Here is a 24,368-nt window from a genome sequence, read left to right on the forward strand (position 1 = left end):
ACCTTGAAAAAGCGTTCGCATTTTGTTTCACGGACCAATGTTTGGCAACATTAAAACAGAGCTTCTCCTTATCCCCGCCTAGGAAACTCCTGGGCAGTATGGGCAGTAAACAGTGCGATTGCCCGATCACAGGACTGCACTTGACATTAGGTCAAAGCGAACTTCAAACTTTCCAGAAAGTTCCATGGAGAGATACCTTGTTTGTATCCGCGTTCGCTAAGGCAATGAAAATTCACAGTCATTTTTTTTGTTCGATAAGCCAATTAAATGTTTTGCATTTTTGTTTCCCCTCTATTTTCACGTTTTTTTTTTTTCAAGGTCACAGGAAAGTCGCTCTACTTTGAATATAAAGGTAATTCACAAGCGCTGAATAGGAATACAAGTTCTGCTATTGACCATTGAAGTTCCAGGACCTCTCTCAGTGTGTCTTTATGCAAAATTATTTGTTTGTTGGTTTTTAATTTCTTGCGACCAAACGAACACAGCTCTCTCTTATTGTTTGGTAGACAGTTAAGTTGAATTATGCTTTAGCTACTCAGTGTAGAGTCTCGATTATTTGTACCTTACGTTAGAAACAAGGACAGTAATTTTTGAACGACAATGCGTCTGCGCATGCTCCTTGCGTCGCTAGTGTAAACAATTCCTTTGGCACCACATGCTTAGGTGCTTAAGATACTGTAACAGTAAAAAACACCTTAAATGAACTGGGTTATGTGAACTTGTTTGCTCTGACAGTTAACTAATTTCACATTTTTTTCCTAATGAACGCTATGTACTGAGGTGGGTCCCTCTGCAAGAAAACAGATCGAATTTTTTTGGCCAATTCCTTTTCGACTCTCCTTGTTAATTTTATACTTTTTTGTCACTGTTTTCCTGCCAAAAACAAGTCTTTTAATTAGATCTTTCGAATGTATGAAATGGAAAACAATCACCATTTGATGAATACAGGACTCTGGCAACCGGAGGAAAAGGACATTTTTAAGTCAAGTTAAAAGTTGCAGTTTCAGGTTGGTTTCGAATCTCCGCACTACGCAAATGCGCACAAGAAACGACCTCTGGCCTGTGTTACCGAGGACGCAGGCTTGAACATTGAACTTTCCGAAAATTCCGGTTCGTTTGTAAATCGAACATGACTTTTTGGTTCGTTCCACTGGAAAACTTCCGGGAGCAGTGGGACGTCTGAAAAGGTAGTCCTATTTTCCCGTTGAAAACTTGCCGATGGAAATGTGTGTTTCACTTGCAATTTTTCAGAGGTCTGAATAAAAAACGACGAGGTTTGAATTATGTCTTATACAAAACATTTGTCGATCGTGTTGCTTGCACGATGGCATTCTGAACAATGGAATGTACGCTAAAACTCTAAAAATACACTTACCGAAAGCGTCAGAGGTTTCATCTTCATTTGCCCTTACAGCAAGCCAATGATCATTTCTCCAGTTTCTTTGTGTGTAAGGCTAAAATTCTTGTTTCGCGAACACTTTCAACCCGCCATTTCTACTGTTTACGGTTTTCTCTTTTCTGTTTCCGTTTAAACTCAAACATACATAATAAGACCGGAACCCACGTTTTCTGGGAAAATGAAGTCGATTTTCCCAGAGTCTCCCCGGGCGCTCACCCGCTGGCCAAAAAGCCCGAGGACTCTGGGTACGAGATTGTAGAAAGGCCAGAGAGACAACTCCACTCGTGAACCGCCACGGTTACAACAGAGCATTTTAGGCGTCCCAGTCTGCATGAAATCATCTCTCAACTCTGTCTCGAGAAAACCAGACACGCACGGTCCTTACGTTACGTTTATGCTTGTAGAATCAACTGAAATCTCAATTCCTTGTAAAAAGTTAACCAGCATCTAAATTTTTTTTTGTAGGCTAGGTATCGGAGAGCCTGAACATCTACGCATGCACTGACGGAATGTTACTTTGAACACGAGAGAAAAATGCAATACCTCCAGACGTGGCGCTGGAGCGTCGTACCAAACGAGTCATCCCGGGATTTCGGCCCGTGCGATCGCTTTTGGACGCAGTTGGCCCCTCGCTGCTTTCTGCTACCGACCTCGCCTCCCGGTACGGCATTGAGGGAGGGATTTGTTTGCCCCTAAACCGTATGAGACAAATCCCACGCCTACTCACAGCTCCAGACTGCCCTTGTCATTACAATTTAGCATTAGATTTCGATTGCTTATATATTCTTATTTCTCATGTGGTAAGCACTGGAGTCGCAGATTACAAATTGCACGCATGCGCCCTTCTGAAGGTAACATACATTCATGCATAGACTTTATTTTATCTCCAATTTCAGAATAATTACAAAGGTCAATGTCTTCGAGACATTACATGTACATCTAAAATATTTAGCATATACAGATACATAAAAAGAAAAGCTGCCGTTCAAAATGCGGTCTTGGATTCTCTAGTTTAAACCAGTAAACTCAGTAGTACAGGTAGCGCATTCCGCAACTTCAACTGATACGTAAGAAAGAGAACTAAGACCATAACTGATTGTTTTAGAGTATTGAGGGACAGACTGTAATTTTCCGCGAAGATCACGCATAAGAAGATTTTGTATGCACTTATTGCATAGAGAGGTAGAGTTTGACTTAAAAGTGGTAAGAGGACAGGTAATTTGCAAATATAAATCTCAGTATTCTCTTATTTATATGATACCGTTTCTTTGACAAGAAATTTGCCACGAGGATAACAGCGAAAGAAATCACTACTTTGTCGCAAATTTTCTACAATAAAAACTCGTTCAAAAATCAAAAGTCCTACGTCAATAGCACACACTAGCGCTGCTCCTTAGTATCTGGCTAGAGATCTTCTTCTCACTATTTTTCCTCCGGCCGCGCTTTAGCCATTTGATGAGGGCCAGTCTCGTGCTTCTCAAGTTGCCTCGTTTATGCTCGAAAAGAAATCTGGGTAATTCTGCCATCCCATGACAAGGGAAGCCCCCCGATTCGTATTTCATGACTGGGTCACCCAGTCCTAGCAGCAAATTTTTAACCGTTAACCCTCAAAAATACTTTTAGAAGTTTGAAGTTTTGAAACTAATTTGTCAATTGTCCTATCTTTTATTTTCACAGGAGACTATCCGTCCCAAGAAAGCGAAGACGCAGGGAAAATAGTTTTGTGTACTACTTTGACAGAGGTAAGTAAGTGTAGAGATTCACACGATCCGTGTTTCAGAGTTAAGCACTTACATTACAAATTAAAATCATTTTTTAACTGTACACTACATTTTCTGCAAAACTTGAGAGTTTTTTTCTAATCACTTTTACTTCTGATCTTTAATTTCGGGACATCATTCATTTAAATGGACTAGAGAACGCAAGAAGGAAGGCCCAAGTCTGGATTTAATTAAAAGAGACTTTAAAACTAAATCTAGATTATACGAAGTACATGTAATACTCCAATTTCGACGCCATGTTGTCAACACGATCAAATATTGTCCTTCAATTAATGATGTTTGTTCCAACAGCCTGTCACCATTTGCTTCGTCGATTCTCCTTTTCGACGCCTTGACTTGACTCTCCTTGACTCACAAGTACACCTTTCTGCGCAATAAGATACGCTTAGCTTCTTAGTCAATAAGACTGAAAGTGGTTCGAGTCTCATCAACACTACAAAGAATTTAATAAGCCACTATTAAAATATCTTAAGCAAAAATACGGTTCCTAGTTTTGTCAAGATTTACTTGCCTCCTCCATGGGAACTAATAGTCTAATCTGTTTCAGAACTAAACACAGCCCTGATCACATAGATGAGGCAAAATTCCCCACTTTTTATGACTTCCTGGCCTTGATTATATTTTTTCATTCATCCCTATGACATGTAGCATCTTTTATTATCAGGGCTAGGTGCATTGTTGTACTGTCCTTTCATTCTCAAATCACAGACCGCAACTGGAAAGCCTCAGGTTCTCTCCTGGCCATTGTGTTAATATATCGTTAATGAGTTGGGTAGCTTTAGGGATGCACCAGTAATTATAAATAATAATCATTATATATGGCATAGACTGTTTATGCAAATGCAAGATGAGGTGGATTGATCGAGTCCGTAGATTGAGGTGTTGCACATTTTAAAAATTGACATCATTCTGCCCATTTTGATTTACTGCAGGATAGTTTCCCATTTGTTTGCAGGTTTTTTTTTTATTTGGTAAGAAGTTATTATTTGCCCAAATTTTTGGATTTCACGGTCCGCCAAAACTCACGTTCAAAACTGACCGATTGGACCTCAGGGGGTTGGATCCAGGGGAAAGTGACGTCAAAGGCTCACTTCCTTAAAATTTGAGCGTGTGAATGCAGCATGACAGGAATGCAAATTGCGTGCGACCCTAAACACAACAAAATAAATTTTATTTGTCTGAGATTTTGTCACAACAAAAACAATTTTGTCCACTAGTGCGACGCGGGCCATATATACAAAACTCGCAGTCTGAAAGGCCAAGACTCCCGTGCTGCATGTTAATTCTGCCGCGTACCCGCGCATTGCATTTTTAAACTAGTAAGCCTTTGACGTCATTTTCTCCTCGCTCCAGCTCTCTCCAGATCTTAAAGTTAGTAATGGCGGTCCATTAAATAGGAAAATTTTAGTTGCAATAAATAGGTGCCTTTTTAAAATCAAGGCTTAAAATTTTGGCTGCTTTCTGTTTAGTTAACATAGATTTGAAACCAAAAAAAATAAAAATACATAAGAATTGATTTTTTGGTCACAGGAGCACTTTAAAAGTGCATGAGCGGTAATAATCTCGGTTTGTTAGTTCATTTGCATTCAGTGGCTCCTCAGTCGAAAGCATATTTAAGAGACTGTTTATCAAATGTCGCAATCGAATCGGATGATGAATTGACCGGCGTGACAGAGCAAAATCTTTTGTTTTCGCTTCACGGATTCGCAAATTAGTTGCGCATAATTTAGTCGAAAGATTTGATTGGATATCTTCTCGAAAAAAGTGCGTTTCGTGCTCCGCCAAGCCTAAAAATAAAACAGACTTGTCGAGTATCATAACCACCTCCATGCATATTTAGTCGCCATTATAAACATCACAGGGATCGCAACTCAATATACTGATTTCGATTTCAGAAAATTGCAAACTAATGTATCGTTAATGGTCACGCCCTGACGTTGTTTCACTCTTGTTCTGAACATTATAAAAAGCTCAAGGTCAAACCAATTTGCATGCGAGCATAACGCTATTGTTTTAAATACCACACAGACACTTAAATCCCATTTACAGTCACTATTTCGTTGATGCTGCTAAAGTATCCGTCTCGGCTTTACGCAACGATAGAAAATTTGGTTTGTATTCCTAGGAAGATTGGTGTTCCTTCTGTCAATTAAGGTTAGTTCTCATTAGTGTGTTTTGCTTTACATGAAATAAGTTGTCTGTTGTTTCCTTTGCAAAGTCATCAAAACCAAAACCAATAGGAACGTTGAAATTCTCTGCGGAAGCGTAGATATCAGGTCTCTTTTTGAACCAAACTGATCACTCGCAGCGTACGATGCATTTTCTGTCATATTTTGTTTCATGTACTGTCTTGTATTCGATTCTGAGACAAGAAGAGGTAAGTACTGGTTTCAAAAACTTGTGAATGTCAGCCAACTTAATCTGTTTTGTATTTTTGAGATTATACACGTTTAAATATAGTTAGACGTCACCAGAGTATCCAGTTTGCTAGTTTGCCAAAACTTTCGGGCACTGCTCCTTTTTGTTGTAACATGGGCAGTCTGATAAATGCTTTCGCCAGATGAGTTAAACAATACGAGGAAACCTTGTTTGAGAGCATATATATTAATTTCTTTGTAAATCAGTTAAATTTCTTTGAGAGTAGGATGAACAGCAGTGACGTATTTAAGAAAAATATGACTGGAAGAATTCGAGCTTATAGGAAACAGATCGAGTTGCATTTAGATTTTACTCAGCGGAAGTCTTTATCCCTTGGAGTAGTGCCGTTTGAAGTTAATACCCATTCATGGAAGTCCACAGCCCGGGTTTACGATTATTCAAAAATCAATCGCAAACTTTCTCCTCGTTATGTCTGACCTTCTTCGACTGTTTTTTTTTATACTTCTGCAAAGCAATTTTTCAAATTCTTTCCGTTTGTTGCATTTGTTTTCGTTGTTATCAAGTTCCTAACGTTAATTAGTTCAATCTTCCTGTGCATGAATCTCGATCGGGCGTCATATTTGCTCACATGAGGCTAAATGCTTGGATGACCACCTTACGCATATCTGACGTCTTTGATCTTTTATCTCTAACCTTTATTCATGATCTCCACATATCTCTAAAATACAGCAGAAACAATTATTAAATAAGAGAAACAGGGCCTTACGTAACAGCTGCTAGTAAGGATAGAACCTGAAGGGAAACGAAAAACTGTTCGAGTTAGCGGGGTTTCGAGTTATCAAGGCTCGATTAAAATACTCAGTTTTCCAGGTTAATAATTAATAGTTTATTGCTTTTCAGCACTGTCAAACTGTCAAATACTTGATCTTTTCGTTGCACTAAAATCAAATTACTGCAGTCTTTGTTCTAACGTTAAAATTCTATCACACGATAAGAAAAGCGAATGGGATATCTTAATGGGCATCCGTGGTGAGTTATAACAACCAGAAATTCGAGTTATCGGGGTACATTTTGATCAAGGGAAACGAAATTTAGTTCGAGTTAGGGGGTTTTCGAGTTACCCGAGTTCGAGTTAACCGATTAAAAACGATTGAAAGTTGGGTTAAATCCAGGGGAAATGAGACTCAGCTCGAGTTTGTTTATTTATTTGTTTGTTTATTTGTTTATGAGCATTACAATATGATCACAGTCCTAGGCGACCCGCAATTAACGAAGCTATTCTGGGCGGGCCACCTTTCTTAAAGAAGTCCTGTCTCTGTTCTTAAACACATATTATTAAATAAAATCCCAAAGTACATACAAAATAAGAAATCAGTTAATAAGTTAATTAATTACACAGTTATCAACATACAAAGTTGAAATATGACTAATTACAATATAAAATGATTAGATTTGATTTTAAATTTAGATTTATCAGAAAGTTACTTTAACTTTAACTAGCGGAGAGATGTTTGCAAATTTCGGTGCTGCGTAAATCAACATTCATCTCCTCAATTTCCATTAGTTTTAACAGCCGATTTTTGAGTTCACGCGTAAACGGGGTTCTGTTTTTGATACGAAGTTTCATTGGGATGCTATTCCACACTCTTACACCTATTCTAGCATAAGAAAATAATAGTTGGTTAGTTAGATTACCAGCTGCTAAGAATCTTGTGAGTTAGCGGGGAGTTCGAGTTACCGGGGTTCTACTGTAATTAAACTAAGTCTATCTTAATATTGGGAATAGCACAATTTCAAGAGTCAGAGCTTTCTTCATTAGATAATTTTTGTGAGACTGTTCGAATAGTGATACACCTTATTGAATTGTTTAACCTAGTTTACCTACACGTAACAAAACAACGAGCAAAATTGAGCACGTATTATATGTTAAACCTTTCAATAAGGGATTTATTCATGATTCCACTATTACGCCATTTTCTAGTATCTTTGCTTCTTCCCTTTCGTTGACTGAGAATCGTATCGACTGCATAATAAGGCACGTGCGAATTACTAAAAGAACAAACGACGAAACAACAATGTCCTTTATTTGATTGGATAAACAAAATGACCAGTAACAAGCGATGCAAGCTAACTTCTTGGGAGCCTCCTTGGGCTTTGCATCGTGATGAAAACAATTTCTTTCATTGAAAAACTCTCGTTCCGTCCGTATTTGCTCTGTTCTAAGCTGGTCAAACTCGGGACTTACAGTGTTTTACCGCGTCTTGTAATTTAGGCGTTCTAATGACCAAATGCGGTAAAATGGGGTAAAAAGGATTATCACGCCAGAATGAACTCCAACAATAGAAGAACAAAACTGTCGGATATTCACGTAACAACTCGCGCCACTGACAATGAATCGACTTCCTGACGGTCCATAATATGATATTGCAAGATCACGCAAAAAAATTATTTACGCGTTGATATTGTCAGATACGCGCTTCACTTATGAGGAGAACGAGTAAGTAGGAATACGACGTTCCACTGATTGCTCCTGTACAAACACTAACCTGTGAATAAATCTGGGAATAAATATATGATTTGAGTGGGCGAAGAAGTCGTTGCGGCTTTATAGTAGAAGTAACAGGAAGTGAGTTGTTTCCTTCTTAATTAACCTGTCTTGAAACTACCACAATTATATTGTTCATCATTAAAGTATCCTTTCCTTGTCAGAGACAACTAGTTTAAAAATGTCATGAGAGTTCTGTCCTGGCACCCAAAAAGCTGATTTCGGATTCTGTCAGTGGCTCAAAAACGTCTCTTTCTAATCTCCTCAAAATAATCAAAATTGCTCAATTAAGTCAAGAATTTCCATTTATACTATTCTCTTTTGTTTACTTAGTGTTAGTCTGTACCGCAAGAATGACTATGGAGCCTGCAGGATTTCGACTATTTCTTCTACTGTGCTGCTATGAAGTGTAAGTACCTTATTTTTTCAACCGTCCATAAGAGACTATTGCTTAAATTGTCAAGAAAAATGCGAGGATTATTTCCCCCAAGAAAGGCTATGATTAGCGCAGTAATGGACGCAATTTTAGCAACTGCGTCACGGTAGAGAAGCCTGAAAATTTCAGGACCTCAACGGGGTTTCTACCCGTGACCTCGCAATACCGGTGCGACGCTTTAACCAACTGAGTTATCAACCCACTGACGTTGGGGGCTGGTCATTTTCAGGTTCTAATTTTCCCGTGTGGAATGAATCAATGGAGGAAATAATATATGAAATATGAAACATATACCGAACTGCGGATATGAAATCAAGTAAGGATCATAGCCTTCCTTGATTTCATATCTGCAGTTCAGTAACTGATTCATTTCATATATCATTTCGTTCATTTCTCATTTCTCTATTTCGTTTAGTTACTGGGCCCACGCTATAGCTCGAAAAACGGCCCATTGAAGGGAAAAAATGGAAGGTTATGCTTACACGAGAAGGCAACACTTGGTGTTACATGCATACATACCGTGCCCTACACGTTTCTCTTTAACTTCAACGTAACTACAATTGACCACTGTTGTAGCGGGCAGCATTCTAAAGTACGACCGCTAAACTTATTTGCCAATTTGTTGACTCACTATTTTATAATGGAGGTTAACATTATTGGGAAATTTTGCGGCGTGCAGATCTGTGTTGAACTTTCTGCGAGGTACGTCCTAAAATGGCCATGTAACTGTTTGCTTTTAACAAACCCCTGCTAAGTTATCGATACTGAAATAGGTTGTTTTTGTTCTATTTACACAAACTATTTTTTCCCATGTTTTCGTAACGTTTACGTTTTTGTTGACTGTCTCAAAGAATGCAGACTAAGGTAAACGAAAGCTGATATTGCACGTTTTAAGCAAGTCAGTCGTCGAGTGATGCTCATTTAGTTCCTAATCGTGTTAATGGCCTTCTTCGCCACTTTACTGTCTTTAAGGGCATGTTATATTAATTGGAAAACACCTCAACTGCCATCCGTATTATCTTACGCGGGGGCAGATGTAGTGAAAACTATTTCTAGTTGATTATACTGAGAATTGTGGCAAATAAAAGGAAACTGGAACTAAAATGTGTGAAGGTTTCACATAGAGGGTCCTTGGGTGTCTCGTGCATTCACTTTCAGACAGTAGTGTTTTACTGGAAAATACACCACTCATAAAATTCATAGGAAACTACATCCGGAATCCGAGTGGCGTATTTTCCATATCTTCACTGGTGAGGATATTGATGACATCATTTCCCGCCTTTGCGTGGTTGGCTGTACCGAATGGCGAGCGATAGATTCGTGAAGTTCTCTAAAGCTGACGTAAAATCCTTTTTCTGAGAAACAAGAAAATGCTAACGCGAAGAATAAAACTTCATACGGCTTAAAATTGTTTAAGGAGTTTCTTGCAAGTGAAGAAGAAATGAAAAAAATTGAAGAAATCCCTGCCGCCAAGCTGCAAGAATTTGCGATAAAGTTTGTGCTCGGTGTTAGAAGGAAAAAAGGTGAATAAAACACACCTGTCTGTATAATAAAAAGAAAATTACACAGTGGCTTGAAGATATGAGTTTTATTTTCTCTTTTTAAAAACAATATTTTACTCACTCGCTGCGCTTGTTTGTAAAATATTGTTTTTACCACTCGAAATAAAATCATAACTTCGCGCCGTCGTGTAATATCCTCTACATCCCTTTATTGTTCAATCTGTCTTGCTCTGTTTTGTATTTGATACCAAGGAAGAAGATTAAGAGGCAAATGCCAACGCATTCAGATATTCATCGTTATCACCATCATCGTCATCGCTAACGTCATCATTATCGTCATCGTTATCGTGAACGTCATCATCTTCAACATCGTCGACATCATCACCATTATCATCATCATCATCATCATCATCATCGTCATCATCTTCAACATCATCACCATCATCATCATCATCATCATCGTCATCATCATCATCATCGTCATCATCGTCATCATCAACGTCAACGTCATCATCATCGTCATCATCATCGTTATCGTCATCGTCATCAATATCGTCATCATCATTATCACCATCACTCTGTTACACTGTTAATTTGATTCCTATTGCTTCAACAGAATTTATTGTGATAGAGAAGTGATAACCATGTTTTTCAAAGACTACGACAGTACAACGTACCCAAACTTCGGTAGGTATAGGTACTTACATGTAGCTAACAATCGATTGGGACTGATGAATTATCATAAAGTCGAGCAAATTCTACGAGACAAGCTCCCGGAAACAAGGCAGTGAAATAATGGTCATTTTCTTTTACCCTTTAGAAGAAGGTACACCTACGAAAATCCGAAGCAGCATCTATATTGAATCGTTTGGAAACATTGAGGAAGCTAACATGGTACGCTAAAATACATTTTACGATCTTTGTTTTCGAAGTCGCTTGTGGCCTGGCTTTTCATTGTTATCAAAACGAGGCTTTTACATAACAGTCTAAAATTAGAACGTAAGTACAACATGTTTTGTCCAAAGATATTAACTGTCACTTGATCCAACTAACTATGTTCAAGTTAACTCGCTAGAGTGTCTATTTCCAGTCTTCCGATCTTATTTTTGTCCATATTTGGGCATAAAATTGGTTTCCTAAAATCCCCAGCTTTGTTCCAAGGAAAAGAGTTGCAAGTTACACGCTTTAAGATCATGTGCTTCTGCTTAAGACTAATAAAAGTTTAATAGGAGGTATTTTTTTTCTTAAAGTGGTGACTCCAGGATGCTGGGATAAAACTCCCAGCGCTTGTTGAACCAACAACCTTTCGATCACTTGTTCGGTCCTTTACCTGAGCAAACAATAACCAGCTCTTTAGGAAAAAAAAAACGATTATTATTATTATTATTATTATTATTATTATTATTATTATTATTGTTATTGTTATTATTGTTATTATTATTATTATTATTATTATTATTATTATTATTGTTATTATTATTATTATTATTATTATTATTATTATTATCACCATCATCATTGTCATTGTTATGATGATGACAATGATGATGATTATTGTGGTTGTTATTACTAAGCCTTCTCCAAAGATCCCCCTATTTATGCACCTCTTAGTAATTATAGGGATGACAAGCGAGATCCGTTATTGTTTTACTTCAGGAATACAAGGTACACGCTTACTTCCGCCAATATTGGACAGATTTACGCTTGGCTGGCAAGTCAAACCGAACACAAATCCTAAGAGGAAGAGATATCAGTAAGACATGGAAACCAGATCCATACTGCTACAATGCACGTGAATCGAATCTGATGATCCCAGTTGAAGAGCTGCACAGCTCCGTAAAAATCAGGCCCAGTGGTGACATGGTGCTGAGCATTGGGTAAGAAAAAATTATCACAACTTGGTAAGCTCGAAATGGGAATGTGAGACTATGGGCTGAATCACAGACGCTTTATCAATTCATCTACACGTCTAAAGACCAACTCCAATACTACGTTTAATTTACCCTCCTTTCTTTTGCTTCTTCAGTTCGTCTCTCATCTCTCTTCTCTTCCCTTTTCAGTCTCACCTGCGTCCTCAACCATTTGACTCACATGATCTGAAAGTTCATTCTCCTAACTACTTCCATACCTTTCTTCATTGGCTGGTCATGAGAATTTGGTGTTATATTAGGATCCTTCCCTTGCACTGATAATAATCTTCATTCTCAATACTTGTCTACCTGACAGTGTATTGAAAGTGAGAGGTGAATTTACATATTGATCAATCCTGGAAGTCAAAGGGCTAAGAATTCACCTGTTCACCTCTATCACTTCCTGACATGGTGACTCGGGCATACTCGGAAAAAAATTCGAGTGCTCCTTTGCAGCAGTCGAACCTACGACCTTCCGATTACGAGTTCGGCAGCTCTACCACTTAGCGAATGGGGATGATCGGAAAAATCCGAGTGCTCCCGAACAAGAGGCCAACTTACGACCTTTCAATTTCGATTCAAACGAGGAAAAACCCAAAGAAGGATTTAAGAGAACGAGTAGAAAAGGCTATGTTCACTGCAAGATATATCCACGTTTAGGAGATGATGAGAACGAGCCGCGATCAATTTGCAGAAATTTTAAACGCTATCGAACCAGATATTTCCAAAGAGAGTGATCATGATAAACGGGACTTTTTAAAAAGTGTCCCTCAGACTTGGCCTTGCTTCATACTCGCCGATAAAGGGTTCTGGCTGTTCATCAACGACATCAACAACCACGATGTGTCCGTCATCTTTGTTGCAAATGATGCTACAAGCCTACTGTAGGCTTGAAAATAAGGCTGATAGCGATTCGTGATTGGCTAGCAGCGCGGACGAGACTCGATTCAGGAGACAACTTTGTTGGAAGAGCGGCAAAACACTGTAACATTGTTACGTCCAGCAGAATTTTTCAGTGATTATTGGATTTGCTGTTTGATCAAAAGAGATTCCATCGAACACTTGATCGAGCAAAACATGTTGGACGAACATCTTTCAACATGGGCGGCCAAAGAGTCGAACAATGTCGAAGCGAACAAAGTTACGTTGGAGCGTTGAATCCAACTTCGCTCGATAGTTTAGCCAGAGCTTTAAACTCCCTGCTGTCAGCTCGAGAACGGCGAAGGAACGCGCCAACATGTCAAACGCACGTAAGCAATGACGACGGCGACAGCAACGAAAATGTCCCAAATTTGCATGTTTTTGCCGTCGTCTGCCAATCTTGACCCCAGAGCTCTTCTCTTGACTGAGGGAGAGAAGAGCACTGGGGAACCCTCAAACAAAGTGTCTTCTCATTGCTTTTCGCGAAGAACAGTCAAAAGCGTCTCTAATTGGTGCATTCATTTTAGCACGAGGAGTGAGCAGGCGCAGTAAGGTTCAAATAGCCAATTTTTGGCTATAAGAACCTTACAGCGCATGTTCTTCTAAATAGAGTTTCCCAGAGCGTTGAGTCGACCCCAGGCTCTGGTGACGAGAATGGTCGTCTGCAAAACAACAACGTGAAATAGCCAAATTTGAGGCTTTATGAAAAAAGTCAGCACTTGAGGATAAATTTTCATTTTCTCCCCTAAGTTAACCGCCGTTCCGACCATGCAGTGTCCTTTTTAGAAACTACGACACCCTTTTCATAATAAATAGTCACGAAGTGATTACATGAACGTGAATTTATATTTTGACATGACGTTCTCGTTGCGGTCGCTGTTGTCGTTGCTCAAGCTCCCTATTTTTTCATGGCGTTCTCGAAGTAGTGGTCATCGTCGTCTTTGTCCTTGCGTACTCTAAGCTCCGTAATAATTGTAACGTGTCACGGTTCCTCTATTGTCCTGATACAAATAGCTTGTGTTTTGTAACAACAGAGCAATTGTAACACGCGACAATTTTCCAAGATGGCGGCACCCGGGAAATGTGAAAACGAATTTGAACAAGCAATTAGCCAGTATCAAAAATACCATAACACTCTTTGTTTGCCCCTCTAAAATTTTGCATAAGCATTGCTTTTAATTTATCTTGGGACTTACAATGGTCCCAAGAGAAACTGGAAACAACGCTTATGCAAAATTGTGGAGGGACAAACAAAGAGAGTAGAGGTTTTGCACGGCAGCCATGTTGCATGGCAGGAACAATGAAAATGTTTTGCATTAGAAAGAACATTTTTTCCCATAGGAAAAAGAATCTATTGTCCCAATATATGGCTGCCGTGCAAAACCTCTATTACGATATTTTTGATACTGGCTAATTTTGTAATTCATTTCCTTTGGATACAAACAATCTCAAACAATTGTAACTGTAACTATATTATTTTCTGTGGTGTAAAGTTATCTTTGTTGAAGTAAAGGATTCCTTTAAGACTTATAGCCAAAGGGTCACAAGCATCTGGCCAAATCCGCCCTATTTTCACTGATTTCTTCATCAAAATTGCATAGTTTCCCAAATTGTCTTAGTAAGTACGAGGATCATTTCCGCGTATTATTGTAATTGCTATACATTCACTTCATCTTTCATTTCATTTCAGAGCTGTCATACTCGCTTCTTGCGTTATGAATCTAGAAGATTACCCATTAGACTCACAAACGTGTCACCTCCAATTTGGAAGCTGTAAGTAGTAGGTAGTTTAATTTAATGAAGAGAATCATTTCAATAATTAAAGAAGACTCCTGCGTCCTCGAAAAACGAATTTAAAAACCTGACAAATTGTGACTGCAGCTGACATTGTCACCTTCCCGCGCTCAATAGGAGGTCACGAACCAACTTTGGAGCTTACAATTCACACACCCCTTCTGAGAAGTCCACAACCTAGATTTTGTTGATCTGCGATGGAATGCTGCCCATCATTTTACTGTATTATATATTCTCAGGACGCTTACTGCTATTTTAAATTTAGCACGAGAACGGCTAAAGTCTTTTGCGTTAGCAATCCCTCGCGCGTCTACTTGATTGCAGACCAATCAGAGGCGTTGTGGTCATCAGACCTAATCTGATTGGTCATCATTTCGCAGGACCTGTCTTAAAAATTGAAATGATACCGTAAATTGATGGACCAAGGCCGAATGAGAGAGATCGGCTCCTCTGAGTATAATGGACTTCTGATAGGTCTTTCTTTTTTGATTACGTATTGTCAAATATCAAAATTAGCAATTTAATTGACGCGGAAAAAAATGACTCCTCTATGGCATGGGTCGAGCTAGGTCCAGGAGACTCGCGGTAGATCCTCGCGGTAGATCCCCCCAGCCCCTCCCTCTCTCTCTCTCTGCGTGACTGGCTAAAATATCAGTCATTCAGTAGGAGATAGTGAATTTTAAGGCATGGCGTGGGTTTCTATGGCATGTTATTATAGAAATAGTATATCCAAATATAATCTTTGTCCAATTACGTCTCACGGTTTGATCACGAATTCTTCGACATAACCTATTCAATGATGAAATGGTATATGAAACGAATCATATATGAACTGTGGATGTGAAATCAAGTGAAGCTATGATCTTTGCAGTTAGGAACGCATTTTTTACAATTGCTTAGAGACGCCTGAAAGATTCAGGACTACAACGGGGTTTGAACCCGGGGTTTGAACCCGGAATCGCGAGGTCACGGGTTCAAACCTCGTTGAAGTCCTGAATTTTTCAGGCTTCTCTAAGCAATTGTAAAAATTGCGTTCCTAACTGCGAAGATCATAGCTTCACTTGATAACCTATTCAGTGACATATTAAACGTGTTCTTAATAAACTTTTATAACTAAAGATTGCAATGCCATGCAACGATCTATGCATTAAATTGGATCAACACAAACAATGATAAGCATAAACAAACCACTGTTACGACAGATCAAACCACATTCAAAAAGGCCTACAGGCCGACAGCACCGAGTTGGCGGACCGTAGTTCCATTTTGAAGAGAATGCCTCCACGACTCAAAATTGTTTGCGTTTGAAAACTTTCCACTCTGGACAGCGAAAGTCAGAAAGTTGCGGATTCCCATGTCGCATTCGCCGGATACGTCTGGAAGGAAGGCGAGTCCGCAAAGAAAAAGATGCGGATTAATTAAGAAATCTTCGGATATGTGTGGCAGGGCCTTAAACTCTTGTTCTTAGACCATCTTAGCTAATAATAGAAGAAAAACAGCGGCCACGGTGATAAACAAAGTAAAACAACAGATTTTATAAACACTTGACGTTTGGTATGCTAGGCAGATACTGATAGTGCATGTTGTTGTTCATCCAGATTCAGTTCAAGTGAGGAATTTTTCACGTGACAAACTTCATTGATAAAGACTGATGGTTTCAGTCGAAATGTTTGTTAATAATTAAGACAAATATTCCGGAAAATATTTAAAAATTCCTCAATAGGCTGATACTGTTGCAATTTTTGAAAACTACTCATATATTCTTATAGTAAGGTGTCTATACATAGTTGCCCAGCCGGCCGCATACCAAACGTCAAGTGTATAAAAAATGCATTGGTTTACCACGTTTATCACCGCTGTACCATTTTGCTAAAAGACTGAGGCTCTGGGACTCGGTTAGGTGGGTAATGTCCCGACCCGAGAATATTACTGGCGCTGAGGTGTCGAAGAATGGGTTTCCCACAATTGTTGTGAGATACGACGAAGGAAATTGTAAGCTGGTAAATGAGAAAGGAGATAACTTGTATCGAGTGAGGATTTTTGTATCTCTATCACGATAGACGCCTATACTGCTGATCAAATTATGTACGAATGGATTCCGGAAGAAGTTGGAGTTGGAAGCAAGGAAATGGCTCAGTTTGAATACAAAGGATTCAAGTTATCATCTGGTGTAAGCGTTTATGCCGTTGGTAGGTATTTTCGCGGTAACTTGTTTTTCTGTTTATTGTCCGTTTGTCTGTCTGGGTTCAAAATCATCCTAGGCTTATTTATTCGTTTGAGCATTTCCGTGATTATCTTCGAGCTGTGGAAACAAAAGAAATGACGGTTGGAATTCTTATCTTTGTTACTTGGGTTTAAGACTTAAAAAGATAAGAATAACGGCACAAGTTATGGAGTATTTTTACATGACATCACGTCAGCCATTGAAATAAAGAAGCAGCGGCCATGTTGGAGGAATGAAATATGCTTCTGGGAATAGTCCACTTCGGAAAATACCATAATACTCTTTGTTTGTCCCTAAAAATTTGGAATAAGCATTGTCTTTGTTTTCTCTTGGGACCGTTGTAAGTCCCAAGAGAAACTGGAAACAATGCTTATGCACATTTTTTTTTTAGGGGGGGAGGGGGGGGGGCAAACAAAGACTGTTATGATATTTTCCGAAGTGGCCTATTGAACTCTATTTTACTGAAAAGTTTTCCTTTTCTTGTAGTATGCAAATATTGCTTTTGGTCACATGAGCTAACACATTGTATTAAAAACAACAGAAATTCATGTTCCATTATGTCGCTTAGGTCTGGATCCGAAGTCACGTTCATCCTTGTGGCGCGTCCAAAAAAAAAAAGAAAAAGGGGGGGGGGGGGGGGTTTACTTAGCCTATCAAGGGAACATAAATGCTGACATACGTTTTTTTCATTTCCGTTGCTAGGGAATTACTCAACAATAACTGTCACCTTTTCGTTTCAAAGACGCCTTGGTTACTTTCTCATTCAGATCTACTTACCGGATATGTTTCTTGTGATGCTAAGCTGGATCGCCTTCTGGATGGAAAAAGATGACATCGGCAACAGAATGGCTCTGGGTATCACCACAATTCTGACCATCATGTTCCTCCTTGGATCTCTGAATAGTAACTTGCCTCAAGTCAGCTATGCAAAGACATTGGATTGGTACCTGCTTGTATCCTTCAGTTTCGTGTTCCTGTCTTTGATTGAATGCACGACCGTGTATATACTCATAAAGAAAGCGACCAAAAAGGATCGAAATATAAGCCGCAAGGTAACGCAGTTTTTGTGAAGTACGGTCAGGAACGAATGAAGAGGAGCCTCCATGTACACTGTATCCTTAAGTCCACCTTTGCGCGTATCTTTCTATTTTTAGAACTAACCCTTCAGCAGGAGACTCACATTTACATCAATTTGCATCAACTTGCACAATTTGCATATATTGGTCTTGCTATTTTTGTCTCCGTTTGACGATAAGTTTATTGTTATTATCCATTCTAAACAGAGCGTGGAGAGCCGAAAAACTCGTGGCGTTCTAAAAATAAAAAGATACGTGCCAAGTTTGACTCATAGGGCTTGTATGGGAGAGGCAAGCTCCTTATCATGGGCGTTTGATAAGGTGTACTTGTTGTTGCTTCAATTCATGTTTACCTCGTCGTTGACGAAGTCATTTAGTGAGGTTCATCATTATTGTCATCGTCATCACCAACATCGTCTTCGTCATCATCATTATCATCGTCATCATCATCATTGTCGTCGTCGTCATCATCATCATCATCATCATCATCATTATCACCGTCGTCGTCGTCATCATCATGACCATTGTCGTCTCCAGGAGCAGTTTACTTGATTACTGACAGTCGTTGTCATCATTATCATCGTGATTACCATCTCTCTCGTCGTCATCATCATCGCCATTATTCATATTATTACCAACTTTACCCGATTATTCAAGATGACTTCTTCGTGATAATTTACATTATCGTAAAGCGTCATCATTGTCATCGTCGTAAACATGGCTATCACAGTTATCATGACTATTTTTCTAGACAACTGACAAGGTCGTTGTCATCAATATCATCATCGTCATCATTATCTTAATTGTCACCATGCTGTTGTTGATTGCTCATTCTATTCTTCCAATGTTTTAGATCCCCAAATCCAAATCACTGTCTGGCTCCGAGACTAATGATAGAAGTATCAAGAAGCCCAATGGCCATGCTTATATGGCGAATCATGCTTACATGGGGAATGGAGAAGACCTTGAAATGGGTCTTAAAGACATCAAAGTTGACAAGATATCGTTGGATAGTTGCGAAATACAAGAGAACACGAAAAACAAAAGAATGAAAAAGATGGCAAACCTGATTGACAACGTTTCGCGTGTATTGTTTCCTTTGGCCTTTGCCTGTTACAACATTTTTTACTGGACACATTACTAAACAGAAAAAGGTTGTGTTGCGTTAAATGGACGATAGCACAAAACGCAAGATTTGTTGGTCGAAATTTGCTTTTGTTTGAAAGCGGTAGATTGGCCATGAAAATATACCTTCATATACCAAAAGTACTCTTTTTTTGCCCGTGCACAGTAAAGGAATGGAATTCTTTACCCAATGACGTATTGATCTGAGAAATCAAGCCTTGAAGTCTGTAAGGATGCCGTGAATAATGTATATGGATTAATTATCTTGACCGAATCTGTTTATTATTATTCCTTTGATCTCATTCTTCACACCCTTGGTCGTATCTGAGTTATTTTACCTTTTAAAAAACCTCCACAACCAGAAGAAGAAGAACGATACCCAAAGTTTACTTTTAAAATTTTGCTGTCATTCTGCATTACTCTGCATCATTAGCAGAAATTCGTGACATTTTGTTCACGTGATGATTTGTGTCTGCGGTTACCATTGAAACCAAAGGAGCATGCTCACTGGCGTCAAATTGCAAAAACAACATGGAGCAACTGTACCAGCTTCACGTCTCAATCTTCCTTGGATTCTTGATCCGTTTTCCTTACTTAATTTAAACCATCGACCAGGAATCCAAAAATTAAGAAGGTCAATGTAGTCAAACTCATTTCCTCTCTCGTCTTTCATTCCAACAAGCTCATGCCATTTCATCATAATTAGATATGGGATGTATATTGACAGAGCTATTTCAGATTCTAGACTGCGCTGCTCATGATCTATATAAGTCGGAGGGGATCCAGTGACTTTTAGCTTACAGCCTAGGGCTTCCTTTTCGAAATTGAGAGAAATATCAGACATTTTTAGCGGTATTCCTCTGGGCTCAGGATGTGAAAAACACGAAGAACAGTCGAGTATATTTGACATTCGTAATTTGGCGCGATTTTTCGCATCTAGGAGTCTGCAGATATTTGAAACAGCAGTAGAAAGCGTAAAAATGCTAGGTTGCTAAGCTAACATAAATATGGCAGCCTTTTTGTGCGAAGAAAGCTATGGAAAATGGTTGTTCTTCCCGTTTTTTTTTTTTTTTTTTTTTTTTTTTCACATCCTGCCTGACATTCGTGCGACCAGATGAAGGCTACATCCATTCGTGAAAAAGCTTCCTTTTCGATTCTGTTTTATCGTGAAATGTTTTATTTAACGTATTTTTTGAAGAAAAGTCATTAGGGGTCGGCACTGATGGAAGCGTGAAAGAAACGCACAGCCCAAAACTTGGAACTCAAGATAAGTGAATGTATTTTGGTCTAATTAGAAGGCAAGTACCAGCGTAAATCCTTGTTATTTTGGCGCTATTTGGCGGCTCGAACAATGAACGAAATGGTAAAAAAAAATCTTTGCTTCGTAGTGTAGTTTCATATAGGGAAAGGTCGGCACATGTAATTTAAGGACGTTCGCGCGAAATTTTTTCAACATTGATTTTCTTCTGAAACGTTTACCACTGTAAGATGATGAGTTAGTTATGTCAGAAATGTAAAAAAAATGGGGGGTCACCGACTTCGTTTTGGAGAGAACATGTCCGGAAAAACACCCAAAATGTGACAAAATCGGGCTTCGTTATCGAATAAGGCCAGTGTCTGTAAACCCAAATGTATTGCAATTAAATCTTTGAAGTGAAATCTTCTCTGCCAAATATTGTTTAAGTGGACTAATTAAGTGAATTTAGTCAACTGGTGAGGTTCCCTTAAAGATCAAGTTCGCATTTAGCGACCACAGGTCAAACGCCTTGCAGCCGCAAGATGGCAGGATTTGATGTCCCGTGAGCAGAAATCTTGAAATTTTTTGAACTTCCCACATTGATTTTTTGTTCGATTTTGGACAACGTGGATATAATTGTAAATAAAATCCGTTTCTGGAAAGAAAAATAGGGGTCACCGAACGTCCAAGACCGTTAAATCCAGGCAAAGCTATAGCAATGGCCTTTTGCCCTATCAGTTCTCATTTTATTACTTAGCGCGCGCGCTCGTGTATGACGTGGCGTGTGCATTTGCGTGCGCAGTAAGGATGCGCAGAAACAATTGGCGCGAACGTCCTTAAGTTAAGCTATGATCTTAGCAGTTAGGAGCGCAATTTTTTCAAGTGCGTAGGCAAGCCTGAAAAATTCAGGAATTCAACGGGGTTTGAACCCGTGACCTCGCGATTCCGGTGCGACGCTCTAACCAACTGAGCTAGGAAGCCACTGACGTTGGGAGCTGGTCATTTGTGGGTTCTAATGGTTCCGTGAGGAATGAATCAATGATGAAATGGTATATGAAATGAATCATATATGAACTGCGGATATGAAATCAAGTGAAGCTATGATCCACTTCATGATAGAGGCGACAGCAGTCCAAGACTCTCGTGCTGCTTGTTAATTCTGCTGCGTACCCACGCATTGCATTCTTAAACTAGTAAGCCTTTGACGTCATTTTCACCTCGCTCCGGCTCTGTTCAGATCTTAAAGTTAGTAATGGCGGACCATTAAATAGGAAAATTTAGTTACAATAGATAGGTGTCTTTTTAAAATCAAGGCTTAAAATTCTGGTTGCTTTGTGTTTCAGTAACATATATTTGAAATCCAAAAACAATATATGAATTGATTTTTTGGTCACAGGGGCACTTTAAAAGTGAGCGGTAATAATCTCGGTTTGCAAAGTAATAATTTTGGTTTGTTAGTTCATTTGCATTCAGTGGCTCCTCAGTTGAAAGCATAGTTAATCGAGAGACTGGTTATCAAAAGCAAGAACAATATCGCAATCGAATCGGATGTTGAATTGACCTGCGTGACAGAGCAAAATCTTTTGTTTTCACTTCGCACGGATTCGCAAATTAGTTGCGCATAATTTAATCGAAAGATTTGATTGGTTATCTTCGCGAAAAAAGTGCATTTCGTGCGCCGCCAAGGCTAATCAAAGGCTCCTTAGAGCAACCTCATGGTATGAATTTTTGGCGCCCTTGACTTAAGTGTCTCATTTGTAACCTGAAGATGCGAAAGTCAGACATGATCTGCAGCAGCACTGCAAACATGATCATCAAGAATGAGGATGGTGAAAATGCTGGACGTTATTATTGTGTCCATTAAGCGCTGCAAGACCTCTTTCAGAAAATATCCAGTGCAGATGGTTACACAATTGACAAGGATGTATCAAAGCTGTCAGCTGATGTTATGGAGGACACTCTTCTCAATGTACCCAAGTTAACATTTGATGTGCTCAGTGACGAGAAATTTATCAAGTCTATTGAACTTTGCAATTAGTTTTTCTTGGTTAAAATATGGGACTAACATTTATCAGAGAGTAGATGATGTTATGGATGACACTGTTCTCAATGTACTGAAGTTAGCATTTTTAGAGACATGTGAAATAACATTTTTATTGATTTTTGTAAAAAGAGGCTGTTATTGTTGAAGTTTTTTTGACACTGTTATATTTTTGTTGAAAAAAAAAAATTCTTTACTCTGTCATTCTATGGTACATGTACATTCATATTCCAAGGCCCAATGATGGAAGATGCCTTGCGGATCCAAAATTGTAGGAGTTGGCAGAGGGGGTAATGGGCACATAGCATAGGAAATGCAATTTTTTCCCATGGTAAAATCATTAAACACATTACATTGAACTACACAGTGTTGTTGTTTTGAAGGGAAATTTTTCCATAAATGTAATTGTTGTTCCGAAGTTACTGTATAATTATTGTGATCTACATTTCTGGTACATTACTGGCTTTTTTGGGATATAGCAATTGTAAATCAAAGCATTATGTTGGTAATTACGATTAATGACAGAATTTTAAAATCTTTCCAGTTGGACAAATTCTTGGGCAACTAAATTATTCACAGATTTGGTAAAATCACCAGCTAATTTGTTATAATGAAAAGACTGTATGTGGAGCTTTTAAGTGAAATTTGATAATCAATGAGGGATTACAGAGCAGAAGAGTGATGTAAGATCCTGATTTCAAACAAGAAAATGTTTTAATCCACAACAAAGGTTATGAGTTGCATAAAACTGAAGTTGGAGATCAATAAAATATTTTACTTCCCTATAGTTCTTGCATTTAAAGTGTTATAAATTAATACATTTTTTCACAGTCTGTTATTATGTCAGGGTGTCTATACAGAGTAGAAAGCAAGCAAACAAAAAGTCCAGATGGTATTGCTAATTAACAGTGCTTTTTTGGAAGGTTGTTATATAAATTAATCTGGTGGAATATTTCATCACTATCATCATTTTTCACTCAAAAATGCATCAAGTGTGATGACAGCAACAAGAAGAAATTCTATACAATGTTTTTCAACATGTGTAATATGCAGGAAAGAAAACTTGACAGTCAAACATTGGAATAGATGTACCAGTACATCATTTCAATTGGTATCCTTTGACCTTGATAGAGAAGTAGTAAGTTTACATGTAGCTACTACTATATCATGTGGTATGTACATTATACACTCACTTTTGTGTGTTTTCATCTCTATAATGCTATTGAGGTTACACAAAATGCCATATGATAGGAGGAGGAAGGCTTCCCTTTTGTCCCAGATGATAAACCGCTCATTTCAATATACTGCTTTCTTCCTGTGGCCAGTCGATTCGTCGTCGTCCAAGGATGTCCTCCTAGCTGGGCTCTTCACCTCACGGTTTACCAAAATTAACTCTAAACCTCCATCCAACTACCACTTTGTTCCCAAAAGTCTCGAGAGGCCCCATAGTCCGTGATGTGCATTCAAAACACAGCACATTTCGAAGTTTTCGTCGTCGTGGGTGTTTGGGTCTTCACGCACGAATCGTTCATGTTATCGTCACTTTTAGGACTGAGACGCCCATTTCCCTGCAGTCGAGTATTCTGTAGCATATTTCCTTTCCATTTTTGGCTCCACAAAAGGTATGTTTTGATCAGGTTTGCAATCAAAAAACCATCATGCTTCAAGGGACAGGACGCCATTTTGAATCAGTCCAAGTTGTTCGGCATATTCCCGCCTTTGTACCACCCCCCAAATATACGTACACCGTGACTTTTAACAAGTAAACTTGTCGGGGAGGGGGAGAAACATTTGTTTAATCCACGTTAATGCATAAATTAATGTCTAACAAAGTGAGTCAGTGATTTTTAATTGAATTTCGCCCCCAAACCCTAAACCCCATAGCATGACTTACGTCATACCATGAGGTGAAAATGAAACAAAGACTTGTCGAGTATCATAACCACCTCCATGCATTAACTCTGTTGAAAGTAACTATCTTTAGTCGCCATTATAAAC

The 24,368-nt window shown here is 38.8% G+C and overlaps 1 protein-coding gene across 2 annotated transcripts; it reads left to right on the top strand.

Annotated features, from left to right (window-relative positions):
• The first annotated feature begins 5,222 nt into the window (after positions 1-5,222).
• Positions 5,223-19,418, top strand: LOC138057905 (gamma-aminobutyric acid receptor subunit alpha-1-like). 2 transcript variants are annotated; one of them, XM_068903809.1, is made up of 9 exons: positions 5,223-5,334; positions 8,438-8,513; positions 10,659-10,729; positions 10,863-10,936; positions 11,699-11,919; positions 14,564-14,646; positions 16,728-16,856; positions 17,594-17,943; positions 18,821-19,416. In XM_068903809.1, exons 2-9 carry the CDS (start codon positions 8,458-8,460, stop codon positions 19,109-19,111), a joined length of 1,275 nt encoding a protein of 424 aa, XP_068759910.1. In that variant the 5' UTR covers positions 5,223-5,334; positions 8,438-8,457; the 3' UTR covers positions 19,112-19,416. The 2 variants fall into 2 exon arrangements, with proteins under 2 accessions (XP_068759910.1, XP_068759909.1); XM_068903808.1 differs by lacking the exon at positions 5,223-5,334 and adding an exon at positions 8,030-8,056 and having other exon boundaries at positions 18,821-19,418.
• Positions 19,419-24,368: the final 4,950 nt, after the last annotated feature.

Source organism: Montipora capricornis, chromosome 7, assembly GCF_036669925.1.
Source record: "Montipora capricornis isolate CH-2021 chromosome 7, ASM3666992v2, whole genome shotgun sequence".
Lineage (NCBI taxonomy): Eukaryota > Metazoa > Cnidaria > Anthozoa > Scleractinia > Acroporidae > Montipora > Montipora capricornis.